The sequence below is a fragment of the Lepidochelys kempii genome, chromosome 6 (genome assembly GCF_965140265.1).
Source record: "Lepidochelys kempii isolate rLepKem1 chromosome 6, rLepKem1.hap2, whole genome shotgun sequence".
NCBI lineage: Eukaryota > Metazoa > Chordata > Testudines > Cheloniidae > Lepidochelys > Lepidochelys kempii.
In genome coordinates, this window is record NC_133261.1 from 110,231,717 (window position 1) to 110,255,542 (window position 23,826).

The 23,826-nt window shown below is 44.5% G+C and overlaps 1 protein-coding gene across 1 annotated transcript in view; it reads right to left on the bottom strand.

The window, feature by feature from the left end:
• DEGS2 (delta 4-desaturase, sphingolipid 2) overlaps positions 1-23,826 on the bottom strand; it is a 29,551-nt gene that overhangs the window by 5,412 nt on the left and 313 nt on the right. The window contains exon 2 of the mRNA XM_073349642.1: positions 5,517-6,259. Within this exon, the coding sequence (XP_073205743.1) occupies positions 5,517-6,259 (743 nt within the window). The remainder of the gene's footprint in view (positions 1-5,516; positions 6,260-23,826) is intronic.

The window sequence follows — 23,826 nt, forward strand, 5'->3', positions numbered from 1 at the left end:
AGCCAGCTAATTCCACTGCTTCTGCTGTCAATTTAAACTTGTGCTTCAAACAAGCACAGCTACTAGAGTTATTCTGAGGCTGTCAATCTAGGAAATCTGGTTTCACCTCCTGCCCAGTACTTCCCCCTCAAGTTTTATGAATAACTCCTTTGCCTCAGGTAATACCCAGGATCTTGTTTTCTAATGCTAGGGGTGGGAAAGACTTGCGTTAGCCTTTGGAGCATTTTTACAAGGGTGTTAACTCTACAGATAAGCAGAATGGATCTTTCTTCCCCTGGTCAGAAAAGAATGCAATATTATTAAATTTGACAGTGAAAAGAAAATTCACACAAAGACTAGCCAGCCTTGAGCAGAACATGTTTTTCTTCAAAATTGGTACTTCAGGACAGGATACTAATTTCATGGTGTACAAGAAAAGCAGTCATCCCAAAGCTGATTGAAGGAGGAAAGGAGTTCTGCTGCCATCATAGGAGGCTCCCATTTTAACGGCTACTAGGTTACAGCCTAGCCTAATGTTTTCTGTTTCTATTCAGAGATCTTCTGAGGGTCACACTGATACAGGTTTTTCCAGTGGCAAACATGTTGCTTGGGCCATTCTGAATGAGCCATCTGTGGTAGATGAAGCTAAATATCAATTTCTGATAAACAAATGAAAGTGCAGTACAAGGTCCATTTATTCCCTCATTTCCCCATTATGTGCGAGACCTGATCATACTCAAACAGCTCCCATTTTGTACTTGCTGATAGATAAAGCTAGAGATTCTACATCTAAAAGGACCAACTATATTAGAGGATTTAACAAGTCCAAGGTTAAGCACTGCAGTTAAGTAGACCTAATGAAGTAAGTTTTATCTGAATGTGGTAACATTTCTTGAAATTGTATTCAAGAAATCAGTACAATTTTTCAACCATCAATACAGCAGAGTGTTTTGAGGGCCACTCATTCCATCCTAGCCTGTCTCCTTTAAGTGAGCCAGTGCAGCATGTGCACAAAATGGTCCCTCCAACTGTTGCAGTATTGTGCATTGTGATATATCCCATAATTTTATCACGGCTCCCTGGAGCAGGTGCAGCATGCATTTGTTAGTCTTTGATCTGTTGAACTGAAGGGTTTTTGTAGTGCCCAAAGCCCTGAATGCTTATTAATATAAAGCAGGTACAATATAACCACTCTGACCATATGCAATACTATATCATCACCTACATATTTGGCCTGTTCCAATGGCTCCTTCCATTGGTTGTCCTGCCCACAAAGTTACACAAGACTTTGAGAGCCAGGAGTTATTCCCTTGAGAGAGCTAGGTTTAAGCTCATTATAACTAGTCCAGCTACTGCCTTTGGACAGGGATGCTCCAGGTGGGTCAGGTGCTTGCTGTTAAAATAGAAATTAGAAACAAAAATGTATTTGCCAATGTTGTGAATTTTGTGCAATAGAGCTGGTAGAAGAAAACAAAACTAATTTTTGCAGGGAAAGTATATGTTTAAAGTAGGTCTCTAGCATTTTTGGTAACTGAAGAGTGAAGGGAAAAGTTCAGTTTTGATCTTTCTAATTAAAGTCAAAAATTTCTACCAAAAAAAAAAGTAGCTTGCAAAAATTTCCACGTCTGCCAAAAGCTATTTTCTGTCAAAGACATCCACGGAAAGTTTTCTGCCAGCTCCAATGTGCAATAGCTTTAAAAATTTGTCATAATCACAACATATTCATTTCCTTCTCTTTACATCTCCTTCTAAGTTCCAAAAACCAGAGTAGTCTGTACACACTGACCTGCAAGTGGGACATGCTTCCAGACAAGTCCATGACTCCCCGCTAGTTTCACACCACCACCCCACACCTGCCCATTTTATACAGTGGGCTCCTCTCCACTCCTCCCCCCACCTCAGTGAAGAGGTGGGAAGAGGCACCAGTGGTTGTTTGAGTGCCATGAAGAGGCAGGGGTCACATTACTGTTTTTGTAGGTGTCCCTTTTTCAGGTCTCACTAGTCTGGAACACGTGCCTCACAGCCAACCCGAGGGCCCCCCCCAGCAGAAGTACACACATTCACTTATGGAACAACACTATTTTGTTTGTGTGTGCAGAATGTACTCACTAACCTTACTCTGCTTGGCTATTGCAGAAGCAGATATCTTTATATTCACATTTTAAAGCATGATCAATAAAGGTAATTGCAATCAAAACTTTAAAATTAAAGCTACTTTCAGGAAGGCTGTGTCCTGCATTCTTCTCATTGGAAGCAGGGAAGCTTTGAGGGAGCCAAGACCAGCTGAAGACTAACTTGACTGATTTGGGGTCTGTCACCACCCTACTCCAGGCACAGGTTACAGAGCCATCACCTGAAGGGCAAGAGCACTTTGGAGCAGGCATGGAAAGCCACTTGAAGAGTAACACCTGCACTTCCCCACAGACACCAGCACTGAAGTAGCTCGCATTGAGCCTCAACAGGGAGGAGTCATGCACAAGGATTGCTCAAATTCAGTGTGCCCACAACAGTCATGGGGATGTTTGTGAAGTGTCAGGAGTACTTGGATGGACAGAGCATTTACAAGCATAAACTGGTGCTTGAACCAATATGGAGAACACCAGAGTTCTCTGCAGTAAACAGTAGTAAAGTGGAGTCCATGCCATAACTTTGCCTCAGCTTCACCACTCCTTTTGTATCCTTCTCTCCTGTTGGCCTGTACACAAAGCCTCCAAATATTCCACATTTGAATCCGTTCCTAAAAGGGGTTCTTCCATAAAGCCCAGCATCAACCACCAAAGCAAGAAGAGCTGTTAGGCAACTTGTAACAAAACAGAGACCAAGGCAAAGCCATCCCTGGCCCTGGACTTAGGTAGTCAACTCTTGGAAGTCTAATTTTAGACATATAAACATGGCTGGATTTTCAGACAGTGAATACTTGCACTTTCTGAACATCAAGCCAATTTCATACATTCCAGTTTTGGGGACCTATAACTGAAGCATCTACAATCACTAGTCACTTTTGGCCTGTGTCTCTGAACTGTGTTTTCAAAGGTTCAAATAGATTCCATGGCCAGAAGGGACCACTGTGATCTAGTCTGACCTGTAGAACACAGGCTATAGAACGTTCTCAAAATTATTCCTAGAACAGATCTTTTAGAAGAACATCCAATCTTGATTTAAAAATGATCAGTGATGGAGAATCCACCACAATCCTTGGTAAATTGTTCCAATGGTTAATTACCCTCACTGTTAAACATTCATCTTATTTCCAGTCTGAATTTGTCTAGCTTCCTCTTTCAGCCATTGGATCATGTTAAAACTTTATCTGCTAGATTGAAAAGCTAGTTGTCAAATATTCATTCCCCATGTAAATACTTTAGACTAATCAAGTCACCCCTTAAATTTCTCTTTGTTAAACAAAAAAATTTAGCTCCATGAGTCTAACACTGTAAGACAGGTTTATAATTCTTTAAACATTCTCACGGCTCTTCTCTAAACCCTCTCCAGTTTATCAGCAGCCTTCTTGAATTGTGAGCACCAGAACTGGACAGTATTCCACCAGCAGTTGCACCAGTGCCAAATACAGAGGTAAAAAACTTCTACTCCTAGGTTCCCCCGTTTATGCATCCACAGGTTTGCATTAACTTTTTTGGCCACAGCATCACACTGGCAGCTCATGTTCAGTTGATTATTCCCCATGACCACCAAATCTTTTTCAGAGAGTTACTACTTTCCAGGGCAGAGTCCCTCATTATGTAAGTATGGTCTACATTCATTGCTCCTAGATGTGTACATTTACTTTGAACCATACTAAAATATTATATTGTTTGCTTGCGCCCAGTTTACCAAGCTATCCAGATAGGTCATTAATTCAGAGCAATCTTATTTGCCACTCCCCCCATTTTTGGGTCATCTGCAACTTTCAGTGATGATTTTCTTCCAGGTATGTGTTAAATAGCATAGGGTCAAAAACTGTTCCCTGCAGGACCCCACTAGAAACATACCCATTCAATTATGAGTCCTTGTTTATAGGTTTCAAAATGTAACTATCGGTTAGCCATTTTAAATGTGTACCATTTTATATTGTGCTAGCTTTTCAACCTAAATGTCATGCAGTACCAAGTCAAACCCCTTACAGAAGCCTAAGTATATTATGTCAAGACTATTACCTTTATCAACCAAACTTGTAATCTCATAAAAAAAGTCATTGTGACAATCTATTTTCCATAAACCCATGTTGATTTGCATTAATCACATTCCCCTCCTCTAATACTTTAGCAAGTCCCGTATCAGCTACTCCATTAATTTGCCCTGTTGTCTGTGTCAAGTTGGTAAGCTCAGTCAGGCTGAACCCAAGCCAAGCCCTCATGTTCTGTTCAGCACTAAACATAGGGTCTGCAGTTACACTTCTTTACAACTCAACTGGTGATGTGATCACTGGACAAGTTCCACTTGATAAATTGCTGCTGTTTTTAGTTTACACAGAAGCAACCAACTCATTTTTAAGCTATTCACAGGTCCTGTTCAAGAACAGCTAAAGAGGATTTTGACACTAAATGTAAATAATCTGAGCCACCTCAGCATCTGGTATGCAGAGTAGGATGTTCCATTGCCAACTTAGTGTACGCGGCAGACATGTGGCCATCTCAGCTATCCCCATATACAGGAGCAGCGGAAGCTCTCGGGGGGGGGGGGGGGGGGCAGCATGAATGCCCAAACCATGGCCCTGCCCTCCCGCACAGTCCCTTCCCCACCCCTGAGGCCCCGCCCCTTCTCATTTGTAAAAGTGGGGGCGGGCCATGGCCCCCTGCCCCCCATTCCGGTGCCCCTGCCCATATATGAAGGGCACCATTTTAGACATAGATGTACCTCCATCCCATAAAAACCTACTCATCTATTTCCACCATTGCACATATACTGTACACCAGTGGTTCTCAAAGCTGGTCTGCTGCTTGTTCAGGGAAAGCTCCCGGCGGGCCAGACCAGTTTGTTTACCTGCCGCGTCTGTAGGTTCAGCCGATCACAGCTCCCACTGGCCGCAGTTTGCCGCTCCAGGCCAATGGGGGCTGCAGGAAGGGTGGCCAGCATGTCCCTTGGCCCACGCCACGTCCCACAGCCCCCATTGGCCTGGGGCGGCGAACCGCGGCCAGTGGGAGCTGCGATTGGCCGAACCTACGGACGCGGCAGGTAAACAAACTGGTCTGGCCCACCAGGGGCTTTCCCTGAAGAAGAGGAGGACCAGCTTTGGGAACCACTGCTATACACACCACAATAAGTCGAAGAGTTGGAACTCTTAGGTAATGTTTTTCCATGCAAAAGAAATCATATTGTTAAACCCCCTTGCACTGTTTGTGTGTAAACCTCCCCCCCCCCCCCACACACACACACACACACACTCCCATTTCTGGCTCTAACTTCTATATTCTCCCACAGTGGCCTTTGGCAGGTTGAAAGATGTGCTTTAGCCTTAGTTAAAAGTGGCTATTGCTATAATACACGCCATTCCAAATTAAACTGCTCTAGCAACTTTTACAAGGATCCACATATATGCTTACCATTGGCAGCTTGCATCCAGGAATGCTAGGGAAATCATGGTGCTCCATGTGGTAGCCTGCATTAAAGGTGATCCAGTTGAGAGGTCCATAATAAGAATAGGTTTCATAGCCTTTTAAGAACATGTAATGTTCTGCTATGAAGTGCCCGGCAATAGGATGCAAACCCATGCAAAGTAACGTGCCCGATATTAAATAAACGACAGGCTTCAGGCCCCATAGGTAGTAGATTATAAAATCAATAGAGAATTGTACCAGGGCATTAAATATTTCCATCTGAGTAACTGTTTTGGGGTTCACATAAAGAGGTCTCAGGCCATAGAAGAGTGGTTGGAGGATGAGCCAAATAAATTTCCGAAATGGAGTGCAAAAGAACCAGCCTTCGAAGTCAGTTGGAACATCCACATCCAAAGCGTCTCCACCAAGGTATCGATGATGGTCAATGTGGTATTTCTTGAAGGAGGCGGAGTAAGGAAGTCCAATTGGCAGGTTGGCAAACACTGCAAACCATCTATTCCACTTAGCCTGCTTGTTACCAAAGGCAACATTGTGTGAAATATCATGGATTGCTAGTGCCATTGAGTGATTGATGCAGCCCCCAAAAGCATAAGCCCAAAAGAAAATCCATTTCCAAGATAAATCTTTCACCAAGTAGCAGGCTAGAAGCTGTGTCAACACCATTCCAGATACAATCCATTTTAAGTGGGGATCTGGTCCCATTAGAGATTTAATTGTTGGATATTTGGCTGAAAGGGGGAGAAAACAAAAACAAAAAAACTCATTAAGTATCAGGAAAGTAAGCATGGTCACCACTTGCATTCCTCTCTGATTTCTTCCATTAAGTTTATGCACAGGGGCCTAGTCTTGCTGAAAGTAATGCACAGGTACAGAATTACTCCCATGTGGTGTGCATTAACCCTACTGAAAGAGTAGTTTCAAACACTGTTATCCTGCACCAAGCCTCTCTTGAGCAAGTGTACAGCCCTGGTGTCTGGTCCCTGGTACCATGTGCACTGGGAAGTGGGATGGGAAATGTGTGGTTGTATTCTTAGAGCCACTAAAGTAAAAACTTAAGGAGCACCTTGTGTCAAGCGAGTCACTCACTTGGCTACTTAACCTGATCTGATGGTCATTTCTCTGCACTGGATAACAGCAGATTGATGGTAGACCCACAGAATGGACCCCAAAGTAGACAGAGGTGTTTTGACACCCACAAACCAGGGGTGCTAACAGGGGGGCAGAATATTGGACACAAGACACATCCATAGAGAGTACTTTTGTGCTCTTTTGTACAGGCCCTAATAAGAGGAAAACCAAGCATTTTACTCATTAATCTGACCTTTTAAAAATCACCAATGGTTATATCAGGAACCAGTCCTTGTTTGCACTGACATAAGAGAAACCAATGTTATAATTATCAGGAGAAAAAAAAAAAAAGGAAGGAAGATAAGTGGTAGATTTCCATATCTTTGTGTTCATTAGCCTTAGTAAAGTTACATACCAGGGACAGGTATGAATGCCACCCAGAAAAATCCATAATAATCTGATATAGCTAAATCAGATATAGCTCCGATTGCAATATCTTTCCATGGTGCTGTGAAGACAAAGAGCTAAGACATCTATTATCCCCCAGGCTAGTTCAAGATTGCTGCCAACGGAACATTTACTAATGCTCTGTCCAATCCAATTTGGAGTAGTTATGAATATGTAGCTCCAACATTAGGGATCCATTACAAGACATGTGTTATATGGTAGGAACAGACTTTACATCTTTTATATCAGAAGTATTTGGCAACATACTCCTTCAATTGAACAGGGTGTCCTAGAGCACTTTACTCTTTTGGGTGCATACCTATAAGAAGTTCTATTTTAGCTGCTAACCCTCAATTTACACAACATGATGATGGGATAGAATTAGTGTGTAGTCAAAGATACTGATGGTGCTCAGCATTTCCAGTTAATACTAGCTGTTGGGGAACACTGAAACCCTTGGATGAAGGTGCTCTATAAAGGCAGAGTATTTGTCACTTTAAGTGCCCATAACAGGAGCTGTGGATATTCATGGAGCATCATGCACTTTAACATTATCACTATTGAAGAAAAATAAAGAAACCACCGTAGGTTTTACATAAGGATCGTGAATTCAGATTCTTCCAGAAGGTATTACCCATTCTATAAGTTATGATTTATTCTTTACAACAAAAGAATCAGATTAATTTGACTAAATATGTTGTGGGGAAATCTTGGAATCTCTACTCATGCTCTTGCTTGGGAGCTGGAGGGTTGATGGGTGGGATTAGGTCAGACTGACTGAGGATGAAGAGGAGTTAAATTAGTAACTCAGGGTTAGAATTGCTCTCTGCAACCCAGTAACATCTCACAGTGGCCAATACCATATGCTTCAAGGAAAGGTGCAAGAAATTCTACAGAAGGCAGTTATAGTTAGATAGGATAAAAAAAAAAAAAAAACACACACACACACACACCCCCCACAACTCTGGATGTTCTCCCCCATGCTAATAGTCTGATTTTGAACCATAAGGAGCTTTTTGTTTCAAGATATCATGCAGCAATGAATTCATAGGTTACTTATGTAAAGATGTATGTTCCCTTCTGGTTTTGTTGAATGTCCACTTGATTTACAAAAGGAAAAAACCACAAGAATGTGCAATTTACTTTGTGCCCCATTTCAATATAGCCTCCTATTAGGTCCCTTCTTTAAAGAAATCCTATATCCTTTCCAGTTTTTCCTCACATGGGAGTCTATGTCCTTATCACCCATCTTTGGAGCCTTTCGTTTATGCACTATACATATTAGTAAGTATAACTCACATGGGGAAAGTTACAGGATTAATTCCTTTATCTGGGAACTGAGGCTGCAAACTGTATGTGTTCACACTGGGTGATGGGTGAATTTTTATAATTAGACAAGTAAAATGTCATCTGACCATTACACCACATTTGCTATTTCATGAAGGTGTGGAACAGTGTTTACAGTATCCACAGCAGCATCGGAGGCAATGCAAATAAGTTCTGTGACTTTGCAGCAGTGACAGGTGTAACATATACAGGATATGGAAGTTTTGTACTAAAATAAAGATTCAATTAAATAGAAAAGTGAATTTCCATAATCTCTAATTCAGTATTATTTAAAATGTGGAGGTTCCCAGAGGCCCCATTGTGCTGGGCACTGTACAAATACATAGGAAGACACACCCAGCCCTGAGAAGCTTGCAACATCGCTTTTTTTATTCCTGTTACCAAAGTACATTTGAGCCCTAGTTACAGACTAGGGCCCCATTGTATTACGTGCAGACATGCCAAACCCTCTATGTTTCTAAGGGAGGAAGAGACACGCAGAAATTGGGCTTGTTTTTGGCTTAATTGGCTTGTGAGTTGCTTGTTGGCTAGTTTTTGGCTTGTAGCTTGTTGCCTTTTTTTTTAATTGGCTCCTGGCAAGCAGAGGCAAGGGTGGGGGAAGAGAGTCAGGGGTGCACAGCGGGTCCACCAGTCCCAGACTGCATACCGTGGGAATCTGGTCACAGACTGTAGGGTTCTTAGGGATTGGCTTGTTTTGAAATGGGATTAGCTTGATTTTCAGCTTATTGTGAAAGTCGGCAACTGATCAGGTGCTGTATAAAGCTAGCAGCATTTAAGACAAGACCTTCATATAACATCTCATCCTGAAGGATGGCATCATGCAGTCCTTTGGTCAGATTGCCCACTGCAGGCATTAAACCACATACAGTGCATTTCTACCTAATGCAAACACCCACAGGAAAAATGTCTACTCATGTATTAAAAGGAAAGCATCTCCTGAATAGTTACACAATTCAGATGCTTGTCCATTATTTCAAAGCCATTTAGTAGCTTAGAGTATTTTTGCATACATATTTAAGAGATAATAGAATAGTTGACCAATTGTGCAATATATGATACCTTGCACTAGAATGTAGGCACCAACCACATCTGAAAGCAACATTTTCTGATCAAGCCATACTGATTGAATTGAAAGATACAGTAATAAGTACAGAAAAGAGCTTGCAGTCAATACAAGTACCTTACTATCTGTATAAATTTAGATTAGGAACAAGATTGTGGTTAATTTCAGGAACACTGTACATGAGAAACCCCGAAGTAAATACTGGCATAATAGTTAATGGCACAGAAAGATTGTCCTTAGGTTAATACTGCCAAACATTTGTTGACTAATTTTCACATACTTTTTAGTCTCCTATGCCATTATTGCACTGCCAGAAAATAATAGAATTGAAAAGAATAGCTGAGATTTCTAGGCTTGCTGTACTGACATACAGTTGGGGGGGGGGGGGGAAGGGGAGGTAACAAGGCTCTTAAAAAGGCCTCCTGATTCACGAGAGCAGCACATGCAAAGTATTCATTATTTTGTTGCTCAGACATATACAAAACATCATGGCACATGCTAATGAGGCTCAAATTTAATATAAAGGATAAATTTCATCCCTTAGAATAGTCAATATAATTGATAATTGCAGTTTAACCATAACTAAAAGATGACATGCAGATGAATGAGATCCACTGACTAAGAAAAGCTTTGTCAAAGTGGGTGTTTTATACAAGGTCAACATTTATGAATCAGGCTAAGGTATTCCAACAGGCATAGGAAGACAAAAAACTTAAATGTTTTCACTTGAAAAAGTAACACATTCAGAGCCTGGGATACTACCATGATAACTTTTCATGGATGCCTAAGTTCTTTGGCCTGTGTGGGCTAACAATAGCTATAAGCCCTTTGTGTGTCCTAAACAGAAACAATGGTTCTTTAAGAAAATCTCATAAGGCTACTTGAATTGCTTGTGCAGCACTACAGGTAGGAAAACTCATTTTAATGGACATTTCAGCCCTTTGTTGTAGCACAGCAACTTAGTAAAGCATCCTTAATAGTAGGTGGTATTATTAGTACAGACAGAGCAAGAGTAGCTCCAGGGGATGCTGGTCAGAGCCTCTCTCAATTTGCTTTTTGCTTAAAAAGGGCTTGTACAGTGTGAAAGGCTGTGAATAGTTCTAGAGGTAACAGATCTTTTAACACCCTGCAGCATTTTTGGCTCAAACATATAAACAGCACTGAACTAGAGTCTGAAACCCTTACTAGAAAAAGTGACTAAACAAACACTGACTACTTGCATTGCACAGTGGAAGTAAGGGAAGGTTTCACTGTGTTGGGATGGTGCCACATTGGTGTGGCCATACTAAATGAATGGTGTAAGAACATGGCTTGACATGACTGAACTGCAAAAGAGAATTTTGGGAGCAGTATCCTTCTCTTAGCATCAGGCAGATGCCAGAGGTGAAACTTACTGCCTCCATGCTGCGTTTATGATCAATACTGATCTTTGAGTCAGCAAATATGTCCACTTGAAAGCAAACAACACGTGTAGAACATCTTGAGTGGAGCCTGGGCTGACCAGGGCATCTCAACCCTGTTGAAGGACATCACGCAGGGGGCTGAAGTGAATGATTGCTAAGGGAGTGAATGTGTGGTAATTTTCAGTTGGCACCACTCTGCAGTCTCCTCCTAAAGTATTAATTGGGTAAAAATTAGTAGCCACACGCCCACTGGGCATGCTTGTAAGACATGTGACTCCTTTGAGGATGTAGAGTATAAAAATCAAGCAAATTAAATTACTGTTGAGGGATTCCTTAATTAACACTTAAGGAAGCAATGCTGCTAGACAGAGTAGCCAAAACTCTGCTCCATGGGCTCAAGTAGGACTGAACCAGAAGGGTCTCCAGGCAGCCAAGGCCTTGCCTCAAGGGAATCCGAGACAGACCAGAGGGCTGAGGAGACCAGACCTGGAGAGAAGAAGCTGTCCATAGAATTGGTAACCACTTTCTCTGTTTGCCAAGCAGGAACTGCATGAGGCTAGCACAGAGCCTGTTTGTGTATGTTTGTGAAAGAGAGGCTCACTAAGAGGAATGTATAGCTCTTAACATATTAGTTCTTAATGTCGAACATAGGAGTTATGTGCTTAATGTAACCCTTTACTGCATGTGTAATTTTTTCCTCAAATTAAACTGTAACGTATGCAAGATAATTACTGTGGACCTTTTTCACTGGTATGACAGTAATCTGCTCCACTGGGAGCCATTAAAGATCCATTCAGGAGTAGTCGCCCCCTGGTGCCAACCACTGCACTTTTAGAATGGAGACATCTCCTCCCTGCAGAGCTACCTGCCATTTTGTATTCAAAGGTAGCCTCCTCCAGGTACTGTGCTCTTTCGTGGACACCTTATTTTTGTTTTGTAGGGTTCCCTTATGCAATGAAGGTCACTGATTGAGAGTAGATGGCTGTTTTGTGTATGGGAAACAAAACATTTTGTAATTATTTCTTTTAATAATCTAAGTTACTAGCAACAAAATTAAGGACATTTACCCTAAAAATACCCCTTTAAAAAGGTTCAGACTGAGGAGCATTAGTAGGCTACAAGTCATTAACTAGTGGTTGCTCACTGAGGTCACCCCAGTCAAAAACAGTTTTGAAAATACTGTAGCACATTAGAGTCAGTCATCTTGTTACATGAATGTCATATGTGAAACTTGTGCTGTGGAATTAGTCTTCCCATATCTAAGACCCCTCAGCCAAATAGGTGCAGGGCAGGATTATAGCTATACAAATAGAGATTTCCAATTACAGTTGGAGAAGTCTTTTCGACATGGCAAGAAATAAATAGCGGATAAAACCTACTAATATTGGCAGAGGCTACTGCTCTGTGCTCCCTCTCTGCATCAATAATGGCAGTTGATCTCTTGCTCTGGGTTCCCACTAGTGTTGCCTCAGAGATCTGAGCAAGTGGTCCATTCTCACATGCAGAACAAGAGGTGGAGATCCAATCAGGCCTGCAAATGGCAGGACAATAGGGCCATTTCTCCTTGCTGACATGAGAAGCTCACATAGTGGCATAATTATGCCCAGCACGTTAGAGAGAAAGACAGAAGGGATGCTCTATGGCAATAGTAAGGAAAGGGAGCTCTAAATAAGTAGGGGTTGGAACTATACTTGTGTTTAGCAGAGAGAGGAAGTTTTATTCCGTCATGTGTCTCTTTACTTTGACTCATGGACTAAACGACAATAGCAGCAACATGCATGTGCAATGGAAGTAAGGACATTCCTCACCACACCAGGCTTTCAAAGGGCCTTATAAGCAAAAGGGGAAAAAAACCAGTGACACCTGGGCCCCCAAGACAGTGCCCTGTTAAACATGAAGTCACTCTGTAATGACTCCCTGCCAGAACAAATAAGAGGCACCAAAAAGCACAGCATATTTAACCTTACTACACTGCTGCGCCCTTTAATTGATCTGGTATTTATATGGAAGAAGGATCAAAGTAAATGTATTTTCACTTCATTCTCTCATGAAAAGACTGTTTTTCAGCAGCTCACCAGAACGAACAAACCCTTTTTTGTGTTTTAATCCCTCCCTTCACCCACAACCCCCAGCATGCTATCTTGGGGATACTATCACCACATAATGTATCATGATAAACCAGAAGACTTTAGATACAGAAATATTGCACTCACCAACCATTAAACTCCCTTCCCCCACCCCCATTTTGGCCTAGGTGAGGCAATATATCCGCCATAGGTGGCCAAGGATCTCCTAATTTCTCTATTCCCTTGTAGAGCTCTTGGACCAGATGAGGACTGGATAGATTCCGTTCAGAAACCCTCAATACAACTTTTAATTAACCACCAGGTGTGCTGTTGAGTGACAAGAGACACTGCAACCATGGGATGTTTGTGGTGATTTTGTGTTCTTCTCAATGTTGGCCCAAAAGCGACAGTTTGATATTGAGAGAGAGCAAAGCCAGTACTACTTCAGGTACTATAATTAGAAAAGTATTTGCTATTAGGAGACCAAGGACCAAAAATGTAGGAAACTAGCCTAAATACTCCTGAAAAGTCACTCAAGAGTCAAAATATACAAAAGCAAGGAACATTTTTACAATCTGAACTTCAGTTGGTCTTAATTTGAGCAAGTCAAATAAAATAAATATTTAGTCTAAATGAGAGGTTGGTTGTGATGTTCCCTAAACATATCTGGGCTTTCAGTTGGGGTGGTTTATTTCAGATGAAAAGAATCAGTGAAGACAAACTGTAAAGTCTCCATGAGTGAAGCATAATATACGAGTGTCAACAGCAGCCACTTTGAACTCACTCATCACAGGGTGTATTTTTTAGGTACAGTAAGGTGCCCAATGTACTACAGGATACATAGTAAAAACAGCCTTAGGCCACATACCGATGCAGCTGTGCTGCTGTAAGATCTCCCGTGTAGCCACTCTATGCTGACAGGAGAGAGCTCCCCCATCAACATAATTAAACCACCCCCATTAAGCGTCTGTAGCTATGTCAGCGGGAGACAGTCTCCTGCTGACATAATGCTGTCCACAGTGGCACTTCTGGGGGGTGTAACTTGCCGCTCAAGGTATTTTTTTTCCTCCACACCTTTGAACAATGTAAGGTGCACCAACAAAATTGCTAGTGTAGACACAGCAGCCAAATAGCCTCTATGCCAATGATTCAACCATAAAGTCAGACACCAGAAAGCAATGGTGATTTCTTGCACTTGCTCGCTAAGGCTATGTCTACACTACAGCCTAAGTCAACAAAACGTATGTTGCTCATTCACACCCAAGTTACACAAACATAAGAACTTGTGTGCACGATGCTATGTCAGCGGGAGAGGTTCTCCTGTCGACAGCGTCGACAGAAGTGGTTTTTTTATGTCAACAGAAAAGCTCAATCCCGTTGGCATACAGCATCTTCACCATCTGTACTAGAACTGTGCCACTGTAGTGCTGCACATATAGGCATAAGTCTTTCACAAAAAAGACTTCTAGTAAGAGCAAAAGAATGCCCTACTGGGTCAGACCAATGGTCCATCTAGCCCAACATCCTGTCTTCCAACAGTGACCAATGCCAGATGCTTCAAAGGGAATGGACAGAACAGGGCAATCAAGTGATCCAGTCCCAGCATCTGGCAGTCAGAGGCTTAGGGACACCCATAGCATGGGGTTGTATCCCTGACCATCTTGGCTAATAACCATTGATGGACCTATGAACTTCTAATATTTAAAAAAACAAAAACACAATTATAGTTTTGGCCCTCACAACATCCCCTGGCAAAGAGATCCACTGGTTAACTGTGCATCAATTACACTGTTTTCCTTAACAGGAAACAAAATGAATTTGTCCTCCTAGAGACCTGGTAATTAGATTTAGAGTTAAAAGGTAAATCACTTTCAGCTATAACATTCAAAGCCAGCCACTGGCAAGGTTAACTGATTCAGTCTTTATCTCAGCTGTATTTAAGCACCTCTGTTCTTTTAAAGTAAGTTCTGTGAAGCAAAACACCATTCTCCAGTAAAGTTTATTAGAATGGTTTTATAAACTAGACTTGATCATGCATGCAAGTGAGGTCTCATTCTATCAAGGCCTTAATATTCTGCTCATTGTGCTATCTGGATGCCTTTATCTAACTGAAACTAACATTCATTGTGTTTGAGTTACTGATTTTTAAATGATGTTCTCTATCTTACAATTAAGAATTGGCACCACGCACTGTGGGTGAAAACAGTCTGGGCCAGGTAGTGATAGACACAGCACATCCTGGAGTCAGGATGGGTTTCAATCTCATTATACCTGGTTGCAAACATAGGACATCTCCTGGACTGCACCATACCTTCTAGCCCATATCTCATCAGGAAGAGTAGAATATTGACCTGTATGAAGCCCTGCATGACCACTGGCTGATTGTGTCCTTTCTCTTCTCTACAAATTATCTGTCTTATGCTATAGAGTATAAAGGTAAAATATGAACTAGGAAGCAAGTAGAAGGAGTCAGCAACGGCTTCCACTACCCTTAACACTACATGGCAGGGGGAAGAAGTGAAGATATTTCTAGTCTGTATGGGATACAGCACCAGGCACGTTGTCAGCTCTCAAATAATGGGATAGCCATAAGGAGGAGAGGGAAAGTGAGAAAGACAAAAGGAAGGAGGAGAATAATGGGTAGGAACAGAACCTCAGGAGGCTGAGGGGAAAAGAAAAAGAAAAGGAGACATTACAAAAAAAAAAGGGAAAAAGAATAAGATGAAGAAAAATTGGAGAATAAGAGCAATTAAATTCAAACAGAGGGCAAAAATGAAAGCAAGAGATGGGGGGAGGGGAAGAAGGGGCACAAACAGGCTAAGGGAGCAAGTCCAGTTCCTCCTTTGCCCCTGTTCAGGTATGAAGAGTTACACCATGGGATGGTCAGCAGTTCCAGACCTGTTGAACTGTGCTGCTGTGACATAAGAGAGAGTGAAAGTCTATCCATCAGGTAGACAGAACCTATATTGTATAATCAAAATCTTGAAACTCACTTTCTGAGCAATGGGCAGTTAGTACCAATTGTGGAGGGTGAACATTACTGGCTCACAAGACGAGATGGTCAGAAAATAGTGAGCATGTTTTGAAGTCTGAATTTTTTTATTTTTCTGTCACCATCGCCCAAACATCCCTTTTCATTGAAAAAATGGAAAAAAAAAAAAAAAAGGAAAGAAATGGAAATGGGGGTGGGGGAGAAAGAGCGGACTAAAACAACTTTCATTTTTCTTTGAATTTTGTTGAAAAATTGGAACATTTAAAAACCACTAACTTTTTCTGTTAAAGTTCTCTTTCAGGAGAGAGAACATTTCATCAGAAAAGTTTCAAATGAAAAAATTCAGCTAGTTCTAGTCCCAGGTAATGGCCCACTGTGATGCAGGGTGCCATCTAGCAAAGGGTTCACATTGTTCTTTACAAGCAACTCCTATCTGAGACCTGACAAACACATACATCTAACACTTTGCTTCCTTGGTGTTTATCCATAAAGGATAGCATATGAAGACTCTACTGAAAGCTTGCAACTTATCAATACTCATTGTGAGATGTGTGTACAAGGAATAATGTAACTACGTTCAAAATTATGATCTTGGAGTGAAAAAATGAGTCACTAGGGAATCATGTGTCACAGTAATAGGCCATTCAAGCAGGAGGAAGTTGTCATCCCTCCTGGGCTAACCAATTACATAGTGTATTGCTCAATTGTCCACCTTTGCACCAATCCACGAAAAAAAAAAAAAAATGAAAAACCAAAGAAACCATAAGAAGCAAAACCACTGGTGACAAGGAATAGGACAGTGAGAGGATGGCCCTGTCTGTGGATAAAGACAAAAGTTGGATTCAGTATACCACAGAGTGTAGAAAGACATTGTGCATCCATTCATTGAGGAGGTACCTTGATGAATGAGGGTACTTCATGAAAGATTGTGTCCTGGCTCCTTGGGGCCAAGAAACACTGCAAAAGACTAAACTTTGGTAGTGGGAATCTACACTATTAGATATTAATATTACTTTCCCTATGTGTTCGCATTTTGTTTTTATGTAACCATGTTTCCATCACTCACATTTGTGTCTGTTTCAATCTCAATTTAAGTTATTTTGTTTTACTATACTCAAACAGAGGTGAAGCGATCAGAGGTAAAACTGCTAAACTATGGTGCACTGTTCCGTTGAGAACCAAGGATTCGGGATATCTGTGGGTATCCAGTGATTCGGGGATGGATATCACAAGGGAACACTGAAGTGACTCAGAGGCAAGGGTGCATCTATTGTCAATAGGTAGGGCTGGTATAGCCCAGAGGAGAGTGCTTGAGTGGCCAACAGACTGCTTGCGTCAAGGAGCTAGCACAGAAAAAAAGACTCCCTTATGCTAAAGGCAGGCGGCAATAAGGTGACTCACCGCCCTAGTTGCTCCAAGAAGTGTCACACTCATGAAGAAAAGAAAACCCACACACATTTTTTCTATTTATTAAGCTGTTCCCCAGAAGGATGAAGAAAGCACTGGACAAGGACTCCAGAGACTGGGGATCAACTCCCAGCTTTGGCCTAGCCATTTTGCTGGCCAGGATAGAAATAGTTTTTGCTTGCCCTCCTGCAGCTTTCCACATCTCCCCCTCTGCCCCACGGGCTAAGCCAGTGGTGGGGAACCTTATTTCCCCTATCAGGGGCCACTGACCCACAGGGGGGAAAAAAAAAAATCAATCAGTCATGGTCACACAGCCCCGCAGGGGGGTGTGGAGGCTCGGGGCTTCCCCTAGGCCCTGGGGCAGCGCCAGAAATGAGGGATTCAGGGTGCAGGAGGGGACTCTGGCCTGGAGGTTGGGGTGAGGGCTCCAGCTGGGGGTGCGGGCTCTGGTGCGGGGCTAGGTATGAGGGGCTTGGGGTGCTGAAGGCAGCTCAGGGTTGGGGCAGGGGGTTGGTGTGCGGGAGGAGGTTCGGGACAGGGCTCAGGGATGGGGGTGCAGGGTCTGGGAGGGAGTTTGGTGCAGGAGGGGGTTCTGACCTGGGGTAGGGGGTTCAGGGTGCAGGCTCTGGCCAGGCAGCGCTTACCTCAGGCGACTCCCAGTCAGCAGCGCAGCTTGGCTAAGGCAGGCTCTCTGCCTGCCCTGGCTCAGTGGGGCTCCCAGAAGCGGCTGCCATGTCCAGCCCCTAGGTGGAGGGGCCAGAGGGCTCTGCACCATGTGCACTGACTGTGCCCAGAGGCATCACCACCACAGCTCCCATTGGCCACGGTTCCCAGCCAATGGGAGCTGCGGGGGCAACACTGGGGGCAGGGACAGCACATGGAACTTCCCTGATTGCCCCCACGCCTAGGGGCTGCAAGGACATGTCGGTTGCTTCCAGGAGCTGACCAGACTTTTAATGGCCTGGTAACCGCAGCTTTCCCCCACAGCAGGGGGGGGTCAGTGCTTGTGGCTCCAGCCCTGCAGGGGGGCACCAAGGCTCAGGGCTTCTGACTCATGGCGTGGAGACTTGCTGCAGGCCAGATCTGGTCCATGGGCCATAGTTTCCCCACCCCTGGCATAAGTAAAGAAAACCACAGCTAGCCAATCAGAATGGAGCCCCCAGAAAGCCAGCCATTTGGAGCAGAGCAAAATAAAAATAAATAAATACACATACATACAAGCTAAATGGCACAGCAACTTGGCACCCCCTCGAAGCTAGCATTCAGAGCAACTGCTCTGCTTGTCCAACCCTAGAACTGGCCCTGACCACAAGCTTCCTGTGTTACAGTAACAACTGGTTCAAGGTAGTGCCTATGTACTCCCCCTCCCAAGATCAGGGTCCCACTGAGCTAAGCACTGTACAAACATATAAAGAGTCCCTGCCCTGAACAGCTTACTAACTAGCCAGGACAGATGAAAGGTGGAAGAGAGAAGCATTATCCTGTTTTAAAGATAGGGAACTAAGACACAGCAGGATTAACTGAATTGTCTGAAGTCCTACAGGAGGGCTGGCTGGGCCAGGGGTTCTGGGTTCAGTTCCAGAATCCCACTCTACTGTCTTAACCACAAGACATATCTGGCTCTTTTACAAGTCATTTAAGAGCTGTGCCCCATTTCACAGGAAGAGATAATATCTCCCTACCTTATGGGGTGTTGTGAAGATAATAGCACGAGTACTTAGATTAGCAACAACACAGCTGTATTCTATACAATTGCAGCTGATGAGCAGTGCTGGATTTACAATAGTTCCAATGGCTCCAAGGAGCCGGGCCCATGCTCAGAAGGGTCCCTGGCCTGCTCCACTTGCGCTGCAGCCCGAGACCCCGCTGTGCCCCCTCCCAGTTGCTCCTCTCGGCCTGCCTGCCGGCTGGCCGAGGCCTCCTTTCCACCCCCTGGCCCCAACCACCGACTCCTCTCTGCCCCCTGGCCGGACCCCAGTGCAATTCTGGCTCTGGGCAGTCTCTGCTTCCTACCACCTGTGGGGCCCTGTCTCCCCGGAGCTGAGCTGCCTCGGACTGGTGCAGAAGTCTGGTCCGTCTCAGCCAGGTGGTTGAGGGAGACAGTGTGGGGGCTTGGCTGGGCACCTGCAGGCAAGTTGGTCCTGAGGGAGCCCTGCTGGGGCAGGCCCTGGCCTGGCTGACGGTACCACTCCCAAGGGGCCAGAGCGATCCCCCACATCGGGACCAGCCATGGCTGCACTGCTGGCTCAGCCCAGCAGAAACACAGGCCCTGCTGGGAGGCGACTGAGTGCGGCCGGGAGGCAGGATATGTGGGAGGGGGTCTCGGAGGGGTGCTGGGCTGAGGGGGCAGGGAAGATTCTGTGTTTGTTGGGGTACTAGGGAGTGGGGGTTCTGTGTGGTGTGCTGGGCAGTTGTGGTGGGGCTGGGGGTGTGCAGGGAACTGTGCATTTGTGGGGGGATCTAGAGGGGGCTCTGGGCACAGTGGGCTGGGGGAGGCACTCTGGCCATAGGGAGTCAGGAAGGTGTTGGGCGGGCGGAGGGGCTGTGTGGTGTAGCATGGACCCACCCCTGAAGGAAAGGGGTATGATGGCACCACAGGGCCAGGCAGGCCACTGTGCATCTGGCAACTGCTGTCTTGTAAATAGTGCCCTCCCACTGAGCTGGGCAGAGCAGGGCTGCCCCTGCCCTGCCACACCCCATTGCCTCTGGCTGGCCCCTCACTCTGGGGACTGACCTCCCCACACCATGCTCCATCTACCTCCGGGGTCCCACAAATGGTTAATCCGGCCCTGCTGATGAGTGTTTTTCAGAGGTAGCCCCCATAACACACACATTTCTGTACTCCAGCCTGGAAGTGGACATCACAGTGTACAAATGAGAAGTATACGCTGTGACACACGAGTGGAAAGCGAAGTGATTTTTGTGGCTTGGGCTTAAGTCCTGAAAAAACACACCAGAACACACTTTATGTGCTGTACTATCAGTATACTCAATAGATTTCTCTTATTTAGGAATCCCAGTCAATATACTCAATGCCTGTTTGATAAATAGAATGGCCAGGCTCTTTCCTCGTTCACATAACAAGAATTTAACTCTAAAAAAAAAAAAATTACAGGTGTCTGGCTCAGAGGCTGGGGGGGGGGCACGCAGGAGGAGAAGAAGAGGGGCTATCTTGGATGGGTGAGGTTATGTGTAGGAGGTCAAACTAGATCAGAGGTTCTCACAAGAAATATTTTGGTGGTCTCAGAGTGCAGCCACCAACTCTTGCTGGTAGCCACTGACAATTTTTCCTAAAACACTTAATTAACTTTAGGAAAAACAAATAAATGTGCATATATAAAGGTCCAAATCATTGTAATTTATGTAGAGTTTTTTTGCAGACAAAATAATCAACAGTTGTCTCTATTCTTTACTGGACCTAAACAGAATAGAAACACAAATAAGGTGCTCTGCATGTTTTGCTTTTTTTAAACGCTTGCTAGCTAGTAAGTCTGTTACTGTGAAAAGCAATTTGTTAATATTACTTTTCACAGCAGACTTACTCAGCCCCAGCAAGCTAGGGGGGGAAATTAAGTTCTGGATGGGGAGGTGTGTAGGGAGAGGTGTGTGTGGGGGGAGGCAGTGGCAATTGGGGTGCAGATACAGGGCTGGAGGAGGCAGCAGAGGCCAGGACCATGGTGGTGGGTTAACCTGGGGCCAGAACATGAAACCCTGTGGTTGGGGGAAGGAGCCCACCTCCACATGGATGAAGACCAAGTCCCACTGCCCCCAGACAGGTAGTGAACTCCCACTGATCACCTGCTCCTACAGTGTTTGTGGCTCCAGAAGGGGACAGGGACCAACCCCTGCTGGTAGGTCTGGGGCAGGGGCCACTGCTTTGCCCCACTCATCACCACCCACAAGGCTGTGGCTGCACGAAAAGCCCCCGGTGGCTGCATTTGGTATGCTACCAACACTCCCAGCTACCTTCGAGACACCACTGACTTCCTGAGGAAACTACAATCCATCGGTGATCTTCCTGATAACACCATCCTGGCCACTATGGATGTAGAAGGCCTCTACACCAACATGCCACACAAAGATGGACTACAAGCCATCAAGAACACTATCCCCGATAATGTCACGGCTAACCTGGTGGCTGAACTTTGTGACTTTGTCCTCACCCATAACTATCACATTTAGGGACAATGTATACCTTCAAATCAGCGGCACTGCTATGGGTACCCACATGGCCCCACAGTATGCCAACATTTTTATGGCTGATTTAGAACAACGCTTCCTCAGCTCTTGTCCCCCAACACCCCTAACTCTACTTGCGCTATATTGATGACATCTTCATCATCTGGACCCATGGAAAAGAAGCCCTTGAGGAATTCCACCATGATTTCAACAATTTCCATCCCACCATCAACCTCAGCCTGGTCCAGTCCACACAAGAGATCCACTTCCTGGACACTACAGTGCTAATAAACAAGAGTCACATAAACACCACCCTATACTGGAAACCTACTGACCGCTATTCCTACCTACATGCCTCCAGCTTTCTCCCTGACCACACCACACGATCCATTGTCTACAGCCAAGCTCTGCGATACAACTGCATTTGCTCCAACCCCTCAGACAGAGACAAACACCTACAAGATCTCTATCAAGCATTCTTACAACTACAATACCCAGCTGTAGTAGTGAAGAAACAGATTGATAGAGCCAGAAGAGTTCCCAGAAGTCACCTACTACAGGACAGGCCTAACAAAGAAAATAACAGAACACCACTAGCCGTCACCTTCAGCCCTCAACTAAAACCCCTCCAATGCATTATTAAGGATCTACATCCTATCCTGAAGGATGACCCAACACTCTCACAAATCTTGGGAGACAGGCCAGTCCTTGCCTACAGACAGCCCCCCAACCTGAAGCGAATACTCACCGGCAACCACATACCACACAACAGAACCTCTAACCCAGAAACCTATCCTTGCAACAAAACCCATTGCCAACTGTGCCCACATATCTATTCAAGGGACACCATCACAGGGCCTAACAACATCAGCCACACTATCAGAGGCTCGTTCACCTGCGCATCTACCAATGTGATATATGCCATCATGTGCCAGCAATGCCCCTCTGCCATGTACATTGGTCAAACTGGACAGTCTCTACGTAAAAGACTAAATGGACACAAATCAGATGTCAAGAATTATAACATTCATAAACCAGTTGGAGAACACTTCAATCTCTCTGGTCACGCGATTACAGACATGAAAGTTGCAACACAAAAACTTCAAATCCAGACTCCAGTGAGAGACGGCTGAATTGGAATTCATTTGCAAATTGGATACAATTAACTTAGGCTTGAATAGAGACTGGGAGTGGCTAAGTCATTATGCAAGGTAACCTATTTCCCCTTGTTTTCCTAACCCTCCCCTTCCTCAGACGTTCTTGTTAAACCCTGGATTTGTGCTGGAAATGGCCCACCTTGATTATCATACACATTGTAAGGAGAGTGATCACTTTAGATAAGCTATTAACAGGAGAGTGGGGTGGGGGGAGACAAAACCTTTTGTAGTGATAAACACCCATTTTTTGTCTACTTTTGAGGAAGTGTCTCAAGGACCTCATTTTACTAAATATTTAACTAGATTTGAATGTTTTTGAAGTACTATATTTCTGGTGATCCAATCCCTGGTTATTATAAATCTTCACAGCTTTAACCCATGCCAAAGCATGTTGCGAGTCACTGGAATGGGATTTTTTTTTTTTTTTTCTGTCTAGGGCATGGGTCCTACGAATTGCTGACCTCTTTGCCCCAACCTGTCAAACTGTGGCCTGCCAGGCCATTCTTACACACCCTTAGAAAAATTGTACCTTGCTCTGCCCTGGAGTGAGCAGGGTGTACCTGATCAGTGTCTGATCACCACTTGATCTCTGATCTCTCCTGGCACTTGAGATTTGGGTTACAATTCAGTGCAACCCCCAGTAATGGCTCGTTGGCCTGCTGTTCCAAGCTGCTGCTGCTGCTATTCTCTCCAAAAGGGAAGGCTGCTCAGTTCTAGTCTAAACTAACTTAGCTATGGGGAAAACCTGCTAGATCAATAAGCCAGTGCCTCCTTTGTAAGTAGGACAGAAGGCTCCAGTAATAAAGAGTTTGCAAGCTGGAGTAGGAATTCTCCTGCAGAACATGCCACAGCTAACCAGTTTAACCTTGCAGGCCATAGGCCAGAGCAGTTTGCTGCGGATTTCCCTATCCTGAATGAATCTCCCAGGGTTTGTGGGGGGGGGGAAGGGGACAGAGAGGGAGAACAAACAGGGCAAGGGCAGATTGTCACCCACAGGGCTTCAGAGCCCCAGAGGAAGACAAAGTAACTCCCACGATAGCAGCGTCCCCCCGAAGGGGCAGGGCAGGGTCGCCCTCTAGGCGCTGCGGCGGCTCCCCGGCGCGGGGGACGCGCTGTCCGCGGGAACGGGCGAGCGACGGGACCCCGGAGGCAAAGCGGAGGGATGC